The 17,500-nt window shown below is 45.4% G+C and overlaps 1 protein-coding gene across 1 annotated transcript in view; it reads right to left on the bottom strand.

Moving 5' to 3' along the window:
- ndst3 (N-deacetylase/N-sulfotransferase (heparan glucosaminyl) 3) overlaps positions 1–17,500 on the bottom strand; it is a gene marked incomplete at its 3' end in the record, with an annotated part of 39,557 nt that overhangs the window by 360 nt on the left and 21,697 nt on the right. The window contains exons 8-12 of the mRNA XM_082973936.1: positions 16,932–17,117; positions 15,391–15,519; positions 9,075–9,257; positions 8,432–8,528; positions 1,334–1,457 (exon numbers count right to left, since the gene is read on the bottom strand). Of these exons, the coding sequence (XP_082830062.1) occupies positions 1,334–1,457; positions 8,432–8,528; positions 9,075–9,257; positions 15,391–15,519; positions 16,932–17,117 (719 nt within the window). The remainder of the gene's footprint in view (positions 1–1,333; positions 1,458–8,431; positions 8,529–9,074; positions 9,258–15,390; positions 15,520–16,931; positions 17,118–17,500) is intronic.

Raw genomic sequence — 17,500 nt, 5'->3', positions numbered from 1 at the left:
ATAATGTAGACTACCAGTCTATTCCCTGGTGGTAGTTGTATCATAGATATATAGTAAGATAGATTACCAGTCTATTCCCTGGTGGTAGTTGTAACATAGATATAAAATGACATAGATTACCAGTCTATTCCCTGGTGGTAGATGCATCATAGATATATAATAACATAGATTACCAGTCTATTCCCTGGTGGTAGTTGTATCATAGATATATAGAAACATAGATTACCAGTCTATTCCCTGGTGGTAGTTGTATCATAGATATGTAGAAACATAGATTACCAGTCTATTCCCTGGTGGTAGTTGTAACATAGATATATAGTAACATAGATTACCAGTCTATTCCCTGGTGGTAGGTGTATCATAGATATATAGTAACATAGATTACCAGGCTATTCTCTGGTGGTAGTTGTAACATAGATATATAATGACATAGATTACCAGTCTATTCCCTGGTGGTAGATGCATCATAGATATATAATAACATAGATTACCAGTCTATTCCCTGGTGGTAGTTGTATCATAGATATATAGAAACATAGATTACCAGTCTATTCCCTGGTGGTAGTTGTATCATAGATATATAGAAACATAGATTACCAGTCTATTCCCTGGTGGTAGTTGTATCATAGATATATAGAAACATAGATTACCAGTCTATTCCCTGGTGGTAGTTGTATCATAGATATTTAGAAACATAGATTACCAGTCTATTCCCTGGTGGTAGTTGTATCATAGATATATAGAAACATAGATTACCAGGCTATTCCCTGGTGGTAGATGCATCATAGATATATAGTAACATAGAATACCAGTCTATTCACTGGTGGTAGTTGTATCATAGATATATAATAAAATAGATTACCAGTCTATTCCCTGGTTGTAGTTGTATCATAGATATATAATAACATAGATTACCAGTTTATTCCCTGTTGGTAGTTGTATCATAGTTATATAAAACATAGATATATAACAAAATAGATTACCAGTCTATTCCCTGGTGGTAGTTGTATCATAGATATATAATAACATAGATTACCAGTCTATTCCCTGGTTGTAGTTGTATCATAGATATCTAATAACATAGATTATCAGTTTATTCCCTGTTGGTAGTTGTATCATAGTTATATAAGAAAATAGATATATAACAAAATAGATTACCAGTCTATTCCCTGGTTGTAGTTGTATCATAGATATATAATAACATAGATTACCAGTCTATTCCCTGTTGGTAGTTGTATCATAGTTATATAATAAAATAGATATATATCAAAATAGATTACCAGTCAATTCCCTGGTGGTAGTTGAATCATAGATATATAATAACATAGATTACCAGTCTATTCCAAGGTGGTAGTTGTTAGTGTTGAAGAACTGGACCTCTTCATACGTCTTGGTGCTGGAGAAGCTACTGGAGATGGAAGGATGCATCAGGAGGAAGAGGCTGAGCGCTGTCGTTCCTGGAAAAGAGGAATCAGTCCATCAGGGAACACTGAGGGTTACTACAGGTCAGAGGAGTCTGTCCCCATCAGGGAACACTGAGGGTTACTATAGGTCAGAGGAGTCTGTCCCCATCAGGGAACACTGAGGGTTACTACAGGTCAGAGGAGTCTGTCCCCATCAGGGAACACTGAGGGTTACTACAGGTCAGAGGAGTCTGTCCATCAGGGAACACTGAGGGTTACTACAGGTCAGAGGAGTCTGTCCATCAGGGAACACTGAGGGTTACTATAGGTCAGAGGAGTCTGTCCCCATCAGGGAACACTGAGGGTTACTACAGGTCAGAGGAGTCTGTCCCCATCAGGGAACACTGAGGGTTACTACAGGTCAGAGGAGTCTGTCCCCATCAGGGAACACTGAGGGTTACTACAGGTCAGAGGAGTCTGTCCATCAGGGAACACTGAGGGTTACTATAGGTCAGAGGAGTCTGTCCATCAGGGAACACTGAGGGTTACTACAGGTCAGAGGAGTCTGTCCCCATCAGGGAACACTGAGGGTTACTACAGGTCAGAGGAGTCTGTCCCCATCAGGGAACACTGAGGGTTACTATAGGTCAGAGGAGTCTGTCCCCATCAGGGAACACTGAGGGTTACTATAGGTCAGAGGAGTCTGTCCATCAGGGAACACTGAGGGTTACTACAGGTCAGAGGAGTCTGTCCCCATCAGGGAACACTGAGGGTTACTATAGGTCAGAGGAGTCTGTCCCCATCAGGGAACACTGAGGGTTACTATAGGTCAGAGGAGTCTGTCCCCATCAGGGAACACTGAGGGTTACTATAGGTCAGAGGAGTCTGTCCCCATCAGGGAACACTGAGGGTTACTATAGGTCAGAGGAGTCTGTCCATCAGGGAACACTGAGGGTTACTATAGGTCAGAGGAGTCTGTCCCCATCAGGGAACACTGAGGGTTACTACAGGTCAGAGGAGTCTGTCCATCAGGGAACACTGAGGGTTACTACAGGTCAGAGGAGTCTGTCCATCAGGGAACACTGAGGGTTACTATAGGTCAGAGGAGTCTGTCCCCATCAGGGAACACTGAGGGTTACTACAGGTCAGAGGAGTCTGTCCCCATCAGGGAACACTGAGGGTTACTACAGGTCAGAGGAGTCTGTCCATCAGGGAACACTGAGGGTTACTATAGGTCAGAGGAGTCTGTCCCCATCAGGGAACACTGAGGGTTACTATAGGTCAGAGGAGTCTGTCCCCATCAGGGAACACTGAGGGTTACTACAGGTCAGAGGAGTCTGTCCCCATCAGGGAACACTGAGGGTTACTATAGGTCAGAGGAGTCTGTCCCCATCAGGGAACACTGAGGGTTACTACAGGTCAGAGGAGTCTGTCCCCATCAGGGAACACTGAGGGTTACTACAGGTCAGAGGAGTCTGTCCCCATCAGGGAACACTGAGGGTTACTATAGGTCAGAGGAGTCTGTCCCCATCAGGGAACACTGAGGGTTACTATAGGTCAGAGGAGTCTGTCCATCAGGGAACACTGAGGGTTACTACAGGTCAGAGGAGTCTGTCCCCATCAGGGAACACTGAGGGTTACTATAGGTCAGAGGAGTCTGTCCCCATCAGGGAACACTGAGGGTTACTATAGGTCAGAGGAGTCTGTCCATCAGGGAACACTGAGGGTTACTATAGGTCAGAGGAGTCTGTCCATCAGGGAACACTGAGGGTTACTACAGGTCAGAGGAGTCTGTCCCCATCAGGGAACACTGAGGGTTACTATAGGTCAGAGGAGTCTGTCCCCATCAGGGAACACTGAGGGTTACTACAGGTCAGAGGAGTCTGTCCCCATCAGGGAACACTGAGGGTTACTATAGGTCAGAGGAGTCTGTCCCCATCAGGGAACACTGAGGGTTACTACAGGTCAGAGGAGTCTGTCCCCATCAGGGAACACTGAGGGTTACTATAGGTCAGAGGAGTCTGTCCCCATCAGGGAACACTGAGGGTTACTACAGGTCAGAGGAGTCTGTCCATCAGGGAACACTGAGGGTTACTATAGGTCAGAGGAGTCTGTCCCCATCAGGGAACACTGAGGGTTACTACAGGTCAGAGGAGTCTGTCCCCATCAGGGAACACTGAGGGTTACTATAGGTCAGAGGAGTCTGTCCATCAGGGAACACTGAGGGTTACTATAGGTCAGAGGAGTCTGTCCCCATCAGGGAACACTGAGGGTTACTACAGGTCAGAGGAGTCTGTCCCCATCAGGGAACACTGAGGGTTACTACAGGTCAGAGGAGTCTGTCCCCATCAGGGAACACTGAGGGTTACTATAGGTCAGAGGAGTCTGTCCCCATCAGGGAACACTGAGGGTTACTACAGGTCAGAGGAGTCTGTCCATCAGGGAACACTGAGGGTTACTATAGGTCAGAGGAGTCTGTCCCCATCAGGGAACACTGAGGGTTACTACAGGTCAGAGGAGTCTGTCCCCATCAGGGAACACTGAGGGTTACTACAGGTCAGAGGAGTCTGTCCATCAGGGAACACTGAGGGTTACTATAGGTCAGAGGAGTCTGTCCATCAGGGAACACTGAGGGTTACTACAGGTCAGAGGAGTCTGTCCCCATCAGGGAACACTGAGGGTTACTATAGGTCAGAGGAGTCTGTCCCCATCAGGGAACACTGAGGGTTACTATAGGTCAGAGGAGTCTGTCCATCAGGGAACACTGAGGGTTACTATAGGTCAGAGGAGTCTGTCCCCATCAGGGAACACTGAGGGTTACTACAGGTCAGAGGAGTCTGTCCCCATCAGGGAACACTGAGGGTTACTATAGGTCAGAGGAGTCTGTCCCCATCAGGGAACACTGAGGGTTACTACAGGTCAGAGGAGTCTGTCCCCATCAGGGAACACTGAGGGTTACTATAGGTCAGAGGAGTCTGTCCCCATCAGGGAACACTGAGGGTTACTACAGGTCAGAGGAGTCTGTCCCCATCAGGGAACACTGAGGGTTACTATAGGTCAGAGGAGTCTGTCCCCATCAGGGAACACTGAGGGTTACTACAGGTCAGAGGAGTCTGTCCATCAGGGAACACTGAGGGTTACTATAGGTCAGAGGAGTCTGTCCCCATCAGGGAACACTGAGGGTTACTACAGGTCAGAGGAGTCTGTCCCCATCAGGGAACACTGAGGGTTACTACAGGTCAGAGGAGTCTGTCCCCATCAGGGAACACTGAGGGTTACTACAGGTCAGAGGAGTCTGTCCCCATCAGGGAACACTGAGGGTTACTACAGGTCAGAGGAGTCTGTCCATCAGGGAACACTGAGGGTTACTACAGGTCAGAGGAGTCTGTCCCCATCAGGGAACACTGAGGGTTACTATAGGTCAGAGGAGTCTGTCCATCAGGGAACACTGAGGGTTACTATAGGTCAGAGGAGTCTGTCCCCATCAGGGAACACTGAGGGTTACTACAGGTCAGAGGAGTCTGTCCCCATCAGGGAACACTGAGGGTTACTACAGGTCAGAGGAGTCTGTCCCATCAGGGAACACTGAGGGTTACTATAGGTCAGAGGAGTCTGTCCCCATCAGGGAACACTGAGGGTTACTACAGGTCAGAGGAGTCTGTCCCCATCAGGGAACACTGAGGGTTACTATAGGTCAGAGGAGTCTGTCCCCATCAGGGAACACTGAGGGTTACTACAGGTCAGAGGAGTCTGTCCATCAGGGAACACTGAGGGTTACTATAGGTCAGAGGAGTCTGTCCCCATCAGGGAACACTGAGGGTTACTACAGGTCAGAGGAGTCTGTCCCCATCAGGGAACACTGAGGGTTACTATAGGTCAGAGGAGTCTGTCCATCAGGGAACACTGAGGGTTACTATAGGTCAGAGGAGTCTGTCCCCATCAGGGAACACTGAGGGTTACTACAGGTCAGAGGAGTCTGTCCCCATCAGGGAACACTGAGGGTTACTACAGGTCAGAGGAGTCTGTCCATCAGGGAACACTGAGGGTTACTATAGGTCAGAGGAGTCTGTCCCCATCAGGGAACACTGAGGGTTACTACAGGTCAGAGGAGTCTGTCCATCAGGGAACACTGAGGGTTACTATAGGTCAGAGGAGTCTGTCCCCATCAGGGAACACTGAGGGTTACTACAGGTCAGAGGAGTCTGTCCCCATCAGGGAACACTGAGGGTTACTATAGGTCAGAGGAGTCTGTCCATCAGGGAACACTGAGGGTTACTATAGGTCAGAGGAGTCTGTCCATCAGGGAACACTGAGGGTACTAAGGTCAGAGGAGTTGTCCATCAGGGAACACTGAGGGTTACTAAGGCGAGGAGTCTGTCCCCATCAGGGAACACTGAGGGTTACTACAGGTCAGAGGAGTCTGTCCATCAGGGAACACTGAGGGTTACTATAGGTCAGAGGAGTCTGTCCCCATCAGGGAACACTGAGGGTTACTACAGGTCAGAGGAGTCTGTCCCCATCAGGGAACACTGAGGGTTACTATAGGTCAGAGGAGTCTGTCCATCAGGGAACACTGAGGGTTACTATAGGTCAGAGGAGTCTGTCCCCATCAGGGAACACTGAGGGTTACTACAGGTCAGAGGAGTCTGTCCCCATCAGGGAACACTGAGGGTTACTACAGGTCAGAGGAGTCTGTCCATCAGGGAACACTGAGGGTTACTATAGGTCAGAGGAGTCTGTCCCCATCAGGGAACACTGAGGGTTACTACAGGTCAGAGGAGTCTGTCCCCATCAGGGAACACTGAGGGTTACTACAGGTCAGAGGAGTCTGTCCCCATCAGGGAACACTGAGGGTTACTACAGGTCAGAGGAGTCTGTCCCCATCAGGGAACACTGAGGGTTACTATAGGTCAGAGGAGTCTGTCCCCATCAGGGAACACTGAGGGTTACTACAGGTCAGAGGAGTCTGTCCCCATCAGGGAACACTGAGGGTTACTACAGGTCAGAGGAGTCTGTGTGTTGCAGGGTTCAGTTTCTAACGAGGAAGAAACATTTGACACCAATCAACATTGGACTGTTGCACTGAGCTTTACGCTGTAAATGTCAAATATAATGTCTCTCTCTCTCTCTCTCTCTCTCTCTCTCTCTCTCTCTCTCTCTCTCTCTCTCTCACACTCATAAGGTGAACAGAGAGAAAGAAGGGGGGGACAGATACTAACTCAGAGATGTTAAATATATCTTCCTTGTCAAACGCCTGCTGTCGCTATGGGCCCCTAACAACGACCCCCTGGCCAATCAGGGACTAGACGTGACTCTGGTGCCTAGAAGCATAAGTGCACTACCTTTATGTGTGGGTAACCTGCTAATATAGAAAATACACTGTGAATCTGAGACCCTGACCTGCTAATATAGAAAATACACTGTGAATCTGAGACCCTGACCTGCTAATATAGAAAATACACTGTGAATCTGAGACCCTAACCTGCTAATATAGAAAATACACTGTGAATCTGAGACCCTGACCTGCTAATATAGAAAATACACTGTGAATCTGAGACCCTAACCTGCTAATATAGAAAATACACTGTGAATCTGAGACCCTGACCTGCTAATATAGAAAATACACTGTGAATCTGAGACCCTAACCTGCTAATATAGAAAATACACTGTGAATCTGAGACCCTGACCTGCTAATAAAGAAAATACACTGTGAATCTGACACCCTAACCTGCTAATATAGAAAATACACTGTGAATCTGAGACCCTAACCTGCTAATATAGAAAATACACTGTGAATCTGAGACCCTAACCTGCTAATATAGAAAATACACTGTGAATCTGAGACCCTAACCTGCTAATATAGAAAATACACTGTGAATCTGAGACCCTAACCTGCTAATATAGAAAATACACTGTGAATCTGAGACCCTAACCTGCTAATATAGAAAATACACTGTGAATCTGAGACCCTGACCTGCTAATATAGAAAATACACTGTGAATCTGAGACCCTAACCTGCTAATATAGAAAATACACTGTGAATCTGAGACCCTAACCTGCTAATATAGAAAATACACTGTGAATCTGAGACCCTGACCTGCTAATAAAGAAAATACACTGTGAATCTGACACCCTAACCTGCTAATATAGAAAATACACTGTGAATCTGAGACCCTAACCTGCTAATATAGAAAATACACTGTGAATCTGAGACCCTAACCTGCTAATATAGAAAATACACTGTGAATCTGAGACCCTAACCTGCTAATATAGAAAATACACTGTGAATCTGAGACCCTAACCTGCTAATATAGAAAATACACTGTGAATCTGAGACCCTAACCTGCTAATATAGAAAATACACTGTGAATCTGAGACCCTGACCTGCTAATATAGAAAATACACTGTGAATCTGAGACCCTAACCTGCTAATATAGAAAATACACTGTGAATCTGAGACCCTAACCTGCTAATATAGAAAATACACTGTGAATCTGAGACCCTGACCTGCTAATATAGAAAATACACTGTGAATCTGAGACCCTAACCTGCTAATATAGAAAATACACTGTGAATCTGAGACCCTAACCTGCTAATATAGAAAATACACTGTGAATCTGAGACCCTAACCTGCTAATATAGAAAATACAATGTGAATCTGAGACCCTAACCTGCTAATATAGAAATACACAGTGAATCTGAGACCCTAACCTGCTAATATAGAAAATACACTGTGAATCTGAGACCCTAACCTGCTAATATAGAAAATACACTGTGTGTGTGTGTGTATGTGTGTGTGTGTGTGTGTGTGTGTGTGTGTGTGTGTGTGTGTGTGTGTACATGCGTGTGTACATGCGTGTGTGTGTGTGTGTGTGTGTGTGTGTGTGTGTGTGTGTGTGTGTGTGTGTGTGTGTGTGTGTGTGTGTGTGTGTGTGTGTGTACATGCGTGTGTGTGTACATGCGTGTGCGTGTGTGTGTGTCTGTGTGTGTGTGTACGTGCGTGTGTGTGTGTCTGTATGTGTGTGTACCTGTTTTCTGTGGTCCGATGACGAGAAACTTGGGCAGCCTATCACAGGTCTTCTCTTTGGACCAGATGTCTCTGTGCCTCTTGTCATCACACGGGTTCTACGGAGATACACACACACACACACACACACACACACACACACACACACACACACACACACACACACACACACACACACACACACACACACATACACATACACATACACACACACACACACAGTATCTCTGGGCCAGTTGCAGAGGAGGTTAGAGGTTAGAGGTTAGAGGTTAGAGGTTACCTGCCAGAGAGGCTGTCTCTGCTGGGGGAACAGGGTGAAGTATCTCTGGGCCAGTTGCAGAGGAGGTTAGAGGTTAGAGGTTAGAGGTTACCTGCCAGAGAGGCTGTCTCTGCTGGGGGAACAGGGTGGAGTACCTCTGGGCCAGTTGTAGAGGAGGTTAGAGGTTAGAGGTTAGAGGTTACCTGCCAGAGAGGCTGTCTCTGCTGGGGGAACAGGGTGAAGTATCTCTGGGCCAGTTGCAGAGGAGGTTAGAGGTTAGAGGTTAGAGGTTACCTGCCAGAGAGGCTGTCTCTGCTGGGGGAACAGGGCGAAGTATCTCTGGGCCAGTTGCAGAGGAGGTTAGAGGTTAGAGGTTAGAGGTTACCTGCCAGAGAGGCTGTCTCTGCTGGGGGAACAGGGCGAAGTATTTCTGGGCCAGTTGCAGAGGAGGTAGAGTGTCTAGCTGGAGGTGTGTCCAGGTAGAGATGAAGTCAGCCAGGTGGAGGAATGTGTACAGACCCAGACGATCATTGCCGTAGTTAGACAGGTGGGTCATAAACACACTGATCTGGAGGGGGGGGGGGGGAGGACACACAGGAAGAAGGAAGTCGACTCCACTGTTGAATTCAAGAAGGAAGGAAGTCGACTCCACTGTTGAATTCTACAACTAATTCCTCATCCTGTGAATGTAGAAGGAGTCCCTTAGTCCAACCCGTCATGTTCCCTCCCTCCTGAAGTCTACTCTGCTCCCCACTCATCTAAAACCATTGGATTGGTGTCGGGATGGGCTTCAGGGAGTCATTGCCTTGTAAACGCAGGAAGGGAAGTGAACAAGCGCACACTTCGGGAGAAAGGAAAGAATAATTGGGATACAAACACTGACTGCAACTACAGACTGTAACTACAGACCGCAACTACAGACTGTAACTACAGACCGCAACTACAGACCGTAACTACAGACTGCAACTACAGACCGCAACTACAGACTGCAACTACAGACCGCAACTACAGACTGCAACTACAGACCGCAACTACAGACTGCAACTACAGACCGCAACTACAGACTGCAACTACAGACTGCAACTACAGACTGCAACTACAGACTGTAACTACAGACTGCAACTACAGACTGTAACTACAGACTGTAACTACAGACCGCAACTACAGACTGTAACTACAGACTGCAACTACAGACTGCAACTACAGACTGCAACTACAGACTGTAACTACAGACCGCAACTACAGACTGCAACTACAGACCGCAACTACAGACCGCACCTACAGACTGCAACTACAGACTTTAACTACAGACTGCAACTACAGACTGTAACTACAGACTGTGACTACAGACTGCGACTACAGACTGCAACTACAGACTGCAACTACAGACTGCAACTACAGACTGCAACTACAGACTGCAACTACAGACTGCAACTACAGACCGCAACTACAGACTGCAACTACAGACCGCAACTACAGACTGCAACTACAGACTGCAACTACAGACTGTAACTACAGACTGCAACTACAGACCGCAACTACAGACCGCAACTACAGACTGCAACTACAGACTGCAACTACAGACCGTAACTACAGACTGCAACTACAGACCGCAACTACAGACCATAACTACAGACTGCAACTACAGACCATAACTACAGACTGCAACTACAGACTGTAACTACAGACCATAACTACAGACTGCTTGCAGATCTCCTAGCAGCTCCCAGATGGCAGCAGAGAAAGAGAGACTAAGTGAAGTCAGAGCGGGAGAGGAGTGTCTGTGTGTGTGTGTGTGTGTGTGTGTGTGTGCGTGTGCGTGTGCGTGTGCGTGTGCGTGTGCGTGTGTGTTTAGGTGTGTTGGTGTGTGTGAGTGTGTCTGTGCCAAAAGAGCATCTGCCACTATAAAGGGATAGTTGACCTAAATCACACAGTAACATACTGTATCTGATATTAAAGGGATAGTTGACCACAGTAACATACTGTATCTGATATTAAAGGGATAGTTGACCACAGTAACATACTGTATCTGATATTAAAGGGATAGTTGACCACAGTAACATACTGTATCTGATATTAAAGGGATAGTTGACCACAGTAACATACTGTATCTGATATTAAAGGGATAGTTGACCACAGTAACATACTGTATCTGATATTAAAGGGATAGTTGACCACAGTAACATACTGTATCTGATATTAAAGGGATAGTTGACCTAAATCACACAGTAACATACTGTATCTGATATTAAAGGGATAGTTGACCACAGTAACATACTGTATCTGATATTAAAGGGATAGTTGACCACAGTAACATACTGTATCTGATATTAAAGGGATAGTTGACCTAAATCACACAGTAACATACTGTATCTGATATTAAAGGGGTAGTTGACCACAGTAACATACTGTATCTGATATTAAAGGGATAGTTGACCTAAATCACACAGTAACATACAGTATCTGATATTAAAGGGATAGTTGACCACAGTAACATACAGTATCTGATATTAAAGGGATAGTTGACCACAGTAACATACTGTATCTGATATTAAAGGGATAGTTGACCTAAATAAACTCTCTCTCTATCTGTCTCTCTCTCTATATATGTCTCTCTATCTCTATAGTCTCTCTCTCTGTCTCTATCTGTCTCTCTCTCTCTATCTCTGTCTCTCTCTCTCTCTATCTCTCTCTGTCTCTCTCTCTCTCTCTCTCTGTCTCTCTCTCTATATCTGTCTCTCTATCTGTCTCTCTCTCTCTCTTCTCTCTATCTGTCTCTCTCTCTCTCTCTCTCTCTATCTCTCTCTGTCTCTCTCTCTCTCTCTGTCTCTCTCTCTATATCTGTCTCTCTATCTGTCTCTCTCTCTCTCACTCTCTATCTGTCTCTCTCTCTCTCACTCTCTCTCACTCTCTGCGCTGAGCCACACCTCTCTCTCTCCCTCCCTCTCCCTCTCCCTCTCTGTCTCTTCCCCCTGTCTCTCGTTTTCAAACACATATACAGTATATTTATCTTCTACCTTTCTCTCTCATTCTTTCTCTCCCCCACTCTCTCTCTCTCTCTCTCTCTGCACTGAGCCACATCTCTCCCTCTCCTCTCTTCTTTTTCAAACATTCTGTTCATTTCTTTCTCTCCAATCTCATCCTGACCTAGTTGTCGTTATGAAGCATTTCGCTAGAACACACACACACACACACACACGCACACACACACACACACACACACACACACACACACACACACACACACACACACACACACACACACACACACACACAGTCTCTACATTTATCCAGTGTAAAGAAAAACGATTTAATATTTTGCTTCATAAGACCGATTTGAGTCGGTAAGTCACACATTATATGAACAAGAACAGCTGAAATACGCAAAGGGAAAACAACAGTCCCGTTATTACTTTAAGACATGAAGTTCAGTCAATACGGAACATTTCAAGAACTTCTGATAAACGTTTCTTCAAGTGCGCTGTGGCAAAAAAAAAACATCAAGCGCTATGATGAAACTGGTCTCACGTTTTATCCAGGAAGTTGTTCTGGAAGGGATTGGATTTGTTGTTGCCTAATAGTTTTGTTGGTAGATTTCCGCACTACTTTCCTTCCATCTGTAGTATTTCTTAATATTACTCAGTTCCTTTGGCTTTGATGCCTCGTGATTGAGCATGCCACGCCCTGGCCAGTATACGGGTTGTTTGTTATTGTAGTTTGGTCAGGACGTGGCAGGGGGGCGTTTGTTTAGAGTGTTTTCGGGGGTTTGGTGGGCTATGTTCTGTTTTAAGAGGGGTGTTTGTTTACAGTGTTTCGGGGGTTTGGTGGGCTATGTTCTGTTTTAAGAGGGGCGTTTGTTTAGAGTGTTTTCGGGGTTTGGTGGGCTATGTTCTGTTTTAAGAGGGGTGTTTGTTTAGAGTGTTTTCGGGGGTTTGTTGGGCTATGTTCTATGCTAGTTTATTTTCTATGTTAGTTCTAGTATGTCTATTTCTATGTGGTGTTTTATTGTGTTGGACCTTCGATTGGAAGCAGCTGCTCCTCGTTGCTTCTAATTGAAGGTCCTATTTAAGAGAGGGGTATTTTTCTACGGGGGTTTGTGGGTAGTTGCTTCCTGTTTTGTGTTCGTGTCGGTTTAGTGTCGTTTGTTGTTTTATATATACGCGTTTCTTTTTCCTTCTTTTATAAAATAAGAGGATGAGTTTACACGTTCCCGCTGCGTTTTGGTCCAATCCTCACGACACACCCGCGACAGAGTATTGCTCTGTTCGTGTAGACTGTGATTTTTTGTTGTTGCTGTGATCTGATAAGGGGTTGTCAGTGGGCTGACTGTGAACGCTCTGAGAGACTCTGGGTTTGAGAGGTCAGTGATAAAGTAGTCTACAGTACTGTAGGTCGCCACAGACTAGTACATGTCCCTGGGCCTGGAAATGATTGATTTCCCCCCCCCCCTCCAGGATGGAGAAGCTGTCTTCATTATAGTATGGGGATTCTAGTGGGGGGATATAGGTAGGATGGAGAAGCTGTCTTCATTAAAGTATGGGGGATTCTAGTGGGGGATATAGGTAGGATGGAGAAGCTGTCTTCATTAAAGTATGGGGGATTCTAGTGGGGGGATATAGGTAGGATGGAGAAGCTGTCTTCAATATAGTATGGGGATTCTAGTGGGGGGATATAGGTAGGATGGAGAAGCTGTCTTCATTATAGTATGGGGATTCTAGTGGGGGGATATAGGTAGGATGGAGAAGCTGTCTTCATTATAGTATGGGGATTCTAGTGGAGGGATATAGGTAGGATGGAGAAGCTGTCTTCATTAAAGTATGATTCTAGTGGAGGGATATAGGTAGGATGGAGAAGCTGTCTTCATTATAGTATGGGGATTCTAGTGGGGGGATATAGGTAGGATGGAGAAGCTGTCTTCATTATAGTATGGGGGATTCTAGTGGGGGGATATAGGTAGGATGGAGAAGCTGTCTTCATTATAGTATGGGGATTCTAGTGGGGGGATATAGGTAGGATGGAGAAGCTGTCTTCATTAAAGTATGGGGATTCTAGTGGGGGGATATAGGTAGGATGGAGAAGCTGTCTTCATTATGGTATGATTCTAGTGGAGGGATATAGGTAGGATGGAGAAGCTGTCTTCATTATAGTATGGGGATTCTAGTGGGGGGATATAGGTAGGATGGAGAAGCTGTCTTCATTATAGTATGGGGATTCTAGTGGGGGGATATAGGTAGGATGGAGAAGCTGTCTTCATTATAGTATGGGGGATTCTAGTGGGGGGATATAGGTAGGATGGAGAAGCTGTCTTCATTAAAGTATGGGGATTCTAGTGGGGGGATATAGGTAGGATGGAGAAGCTGTCTTCATTATAGTATGGGGATTCTAGTGGGGGGATATAGGTAGGATGGAGAAGCTGTCTTCATTATAGTATGGGGGATTCTAGTGGGGGGATATAGGTAGGATGGAGAAGCTGTCTTCATTATAGTATGGGGGATTCTAGTGGGGGGATATAGGTAGGATGGAGAAGCTGTCTTCATTAAAGTATGGGGATTCTAGTGGGGGGATATAGGTAGGATGGAGAAGCTGTCTTCATTATAGTATGGGGATTCTAGTGGGGGGATATAGGTAGGATGGAGAAGCTGTCTTCATTATAGTATGGGGATTCTAGTGGGGGGATATAGGTAGGATGGAGAAGCTGTCTTCATTATAGTATGGGGATTCTAGTGGGGGGATATAGGTAGGATGGAGAAGCTGTCTTCATTATAGTATGGGGATTCTAGTGGGGGGATATAGGTAGGATGGAGAAGCTGTCTTCATTATAGTATGGGGATTCTAGTGGGGGGATATAGGTAGGATGGAGAAGCTGTCTTCATTATAGTATGGGGATTCTAGTGGGGGGATATAGGTAGGATGGAGAAGCTGTCTTCATTATAGTATGGGGATTCTAGTGGGGGGATATAGGTAGGATGGAGAAGCTGTCTTCATTATAGTATGGGGGATTCTAGTGGGGGGATATAGGTAGGATGGAGAAGCTGTCTTCATTATAGTATGGGGATTCTAGTGGGGGGATATAGGTAGGATGGAGAAGCTGTCTTCATTATAGTATGGGGATTCTAGTGGGGGGATATAGGTAGCACACAGGAGGACATTTTCCTCTGTTCAGATAAATTCCTTTTGAATTTCTAGCCAAATGTTCCTGTTTTGCTCAATACCAAATCTCTCCCTCTCTGTCTCTCTCTCTCTGTCTCTCTCCCCCTCTCTCTCTCTCTCTCTCTCTCTCTCTCTCCCCTCTCTCTCTCTCTCGTCTCTCTCTCTCTGTCTCCCCTCTCTCCCCCTCTCTGTCTCTCTCTCTCTGTCTCTCTGTCTCTCTCTCTCTCTCTCTCTCTCTCTCTCTCTCACGTATCATCATCAGTTTTCTATGACACTCACAGCAGGTGAGATATGGGGGAAGGAGGGAGTGTGTGTTTCTGTGCGTTGTGATGACACCCTGCTGTGAGACCTAATTTAAAATGGAGAAATGAACATGGCTTCACTGTGAGAGACTGCAACTTTGTGTGTGTGTGTGTGTGTGTGTGTGTGTGTGTGTGTGTGTGTGTGTGTGTGTGTGTGTGTGTGTGTGTGTGTGTGTGTGTGTGTGTGTGTGTGTGTGTGTGTGTGTGTGTGTGTGTGTGTGTGTGTGTGTGTGTGTGTGTGTAACTCACTGGGTTCAGCAGGACAGTAAGAAACAGTTCTCCTCCCATGATGCTGTTGTCCAGTTCTTCAGGTCCTCCAGGATAGTCCTCATAGTAAATGGTGTGTGTGAACAATCCACACGTCTGACGTGGCAGCACCTACACACACACACACACACACACACACACACACACACACACACACACACACGAGAGAGTTCTAAATGTTCAGGATGTTCTGGGTGTTCTAAATGTTCTGGGTGTTCTGGGTGTTCTAAATGTTCTGAGTGTTCTAAATGTTCTGGGTGTTCTAAATGTTCTGGATGTTCTAGGTGTTCTAAATGTTCAGGATGTTCTGGGTGTTCTAAATGTTCTGGGTGTTCTAAATGTTCTGGGTGTTCTAAATGTTCTGGGTGTTCTAAATGTTCTGAGTGTTCTAAATGTTCTGGGTGTTCTGGGTGTTCTAAATGTTCTGAGTGTTCTAAATGTTCTGAGTGTTCTAAATATTCTGAGTGTTCTAAATGTTCAGGGTGTTCTAAATGTTCTGGGTGTTCTAAATGTTCTGGGTGTTCTGGGTGTTCTAAATGTTCTGGGTGTTCTAAATGTTCTGGGTGTTCTAAATGTTCTGGGTGTTCTAAATGTTCTGGGTGTTCTGGGTGTTCTAAATGTTCTGGGTGTTCTAAATGTTCTGGGTGTTCTAAATGTTCTGGGTGTTCTAAATGTTCAGGGTGTTCTAAATGTTCTGAGTGTTCTAAATGTTCTGGGTGTTCTAAATGTTCTGGGTGTTCTGGGTGTTCTGGGTGTTCTGGGTGTTCTAAATGTTCTGAGTGTTCTAAATGTTCTGAGTGTTCTAAATATTCTGGGTGTTCTAAATGTTCTGAGTGTTCTAAATGTTCAGGGTGTTCTAACTGTTCTGAGTGTTCTAAATGTTCTGGGTGTTCTAAATGTTCTGGGTGTTCTAAATGTTCTGGGTGTTCTAAATGTTCTGGGTGTTCTGGGTGTTCTAAATGTTCTGGGTGTTCTAAATGTTCTGGGTGTTCTAAATGTTCTGGGTGTTCTGGGTGTTCTAAATGTTCTGGGTGTTCTAAATGTTCTGGGTGTTCTAAATGTTCTGGGTGTTCTAAATGTTCTGGGTGTTCTAAATGTTCAGGATGTTCTAAATGTTCTGAGTGTTCTAAATGTTCTGGGTGTTCTAAATGTTCTGGTGTTCTTGTTCTGGGTGTTCTGGGTGTTCTGGGTGTTCTAAATGTTCTGGGTGTTCTAAATGTTCTGAGTGTTCTAAATGTTCAGGGTGTTCTAAATGTTCTAGGTGTTCATAACAAAGGGGTTGAATACTTATTGATTCAAGATGTTTAACTTTTTGATATTTTATTAATTTAGAACATTTTGGAAAAACATAATTACACTTTGAGATTATGGGGTATCGTCTGTAGGCCAGTGACAAAAAAAATAATCAAAGTTTAATCCATTTTAAATTCTGTATAGAATAAGGCTGTAACTCAACAACAACGTGGGAAAAGTCAAAGGGTGTGAATTGTTTCTGAAGGCAGAGTACCACTGTGTTTCCTCACCATAATATCATTGTGTATGAATCCCTTGCGGTATCTAGCAGGTTTGAGATGAGGGTATTCCTCAGTAGACGTAACCCTGATGTTCCACACCTTCCTCCAGGTCTCATACAGCTGGAGATGGACAGGGTAGACTCCTGAATGGTGGGGTGCAACAGCATAACCCTGGTCTACTGGAATACCATGATCCTACAGGAGGGAGGGAGGTAGGGAGGGGGTGAGGGAGGGAGGGAGGGGAGGAGAGGAGAGAGAGAGAGAGAGGGTTAGAGAGAGAGAGGGTTAGAGAGAGAGAGGGTTAGAGAGAGAGGGTGAGAGGTTAGAGAGAGAGAGGGTTAGAGAGAGAGTTAGAGAGAGAGGGTTAGAGAGAGAGTTAGAGAGGGTTAGAGAGAGAGTTAGAGAGGGTTAGAGAGAGAGAGAGAGTTAGAGAGAGAGAGAGAGGGTTAGAGAGAGAGTTAGAGAGGGTTAGAGAGAGAGTTAGAGAGAGAGAGGGTTAGAGAGAGAGTTAGAGAGGGTTAGAGAGAGAGAGAGAGTTAGAGTGAGAGTTAGAGAGAGAGTTAGAGAGAGTGAGAGTT

Source organism: Salmo salar, chromosome 04 (assembly GCF_965601325.2).
Source record: "Salmo salar chromosome 04, fSalSal1, whole genome shotgun sequence".
In the NCBI taxonomy this organism is placed as follows: domain Eukaryota; kingdom Metazoa; phylum Chordata; class Actinopteri; order Salmoniformes; family Salmonidae; genus Salmo; species Salmo salar.
Note: the sequence above shows the minus strand (reverse complement) of the source record. Positions and strands in the feature narration are given on the sequence as shown.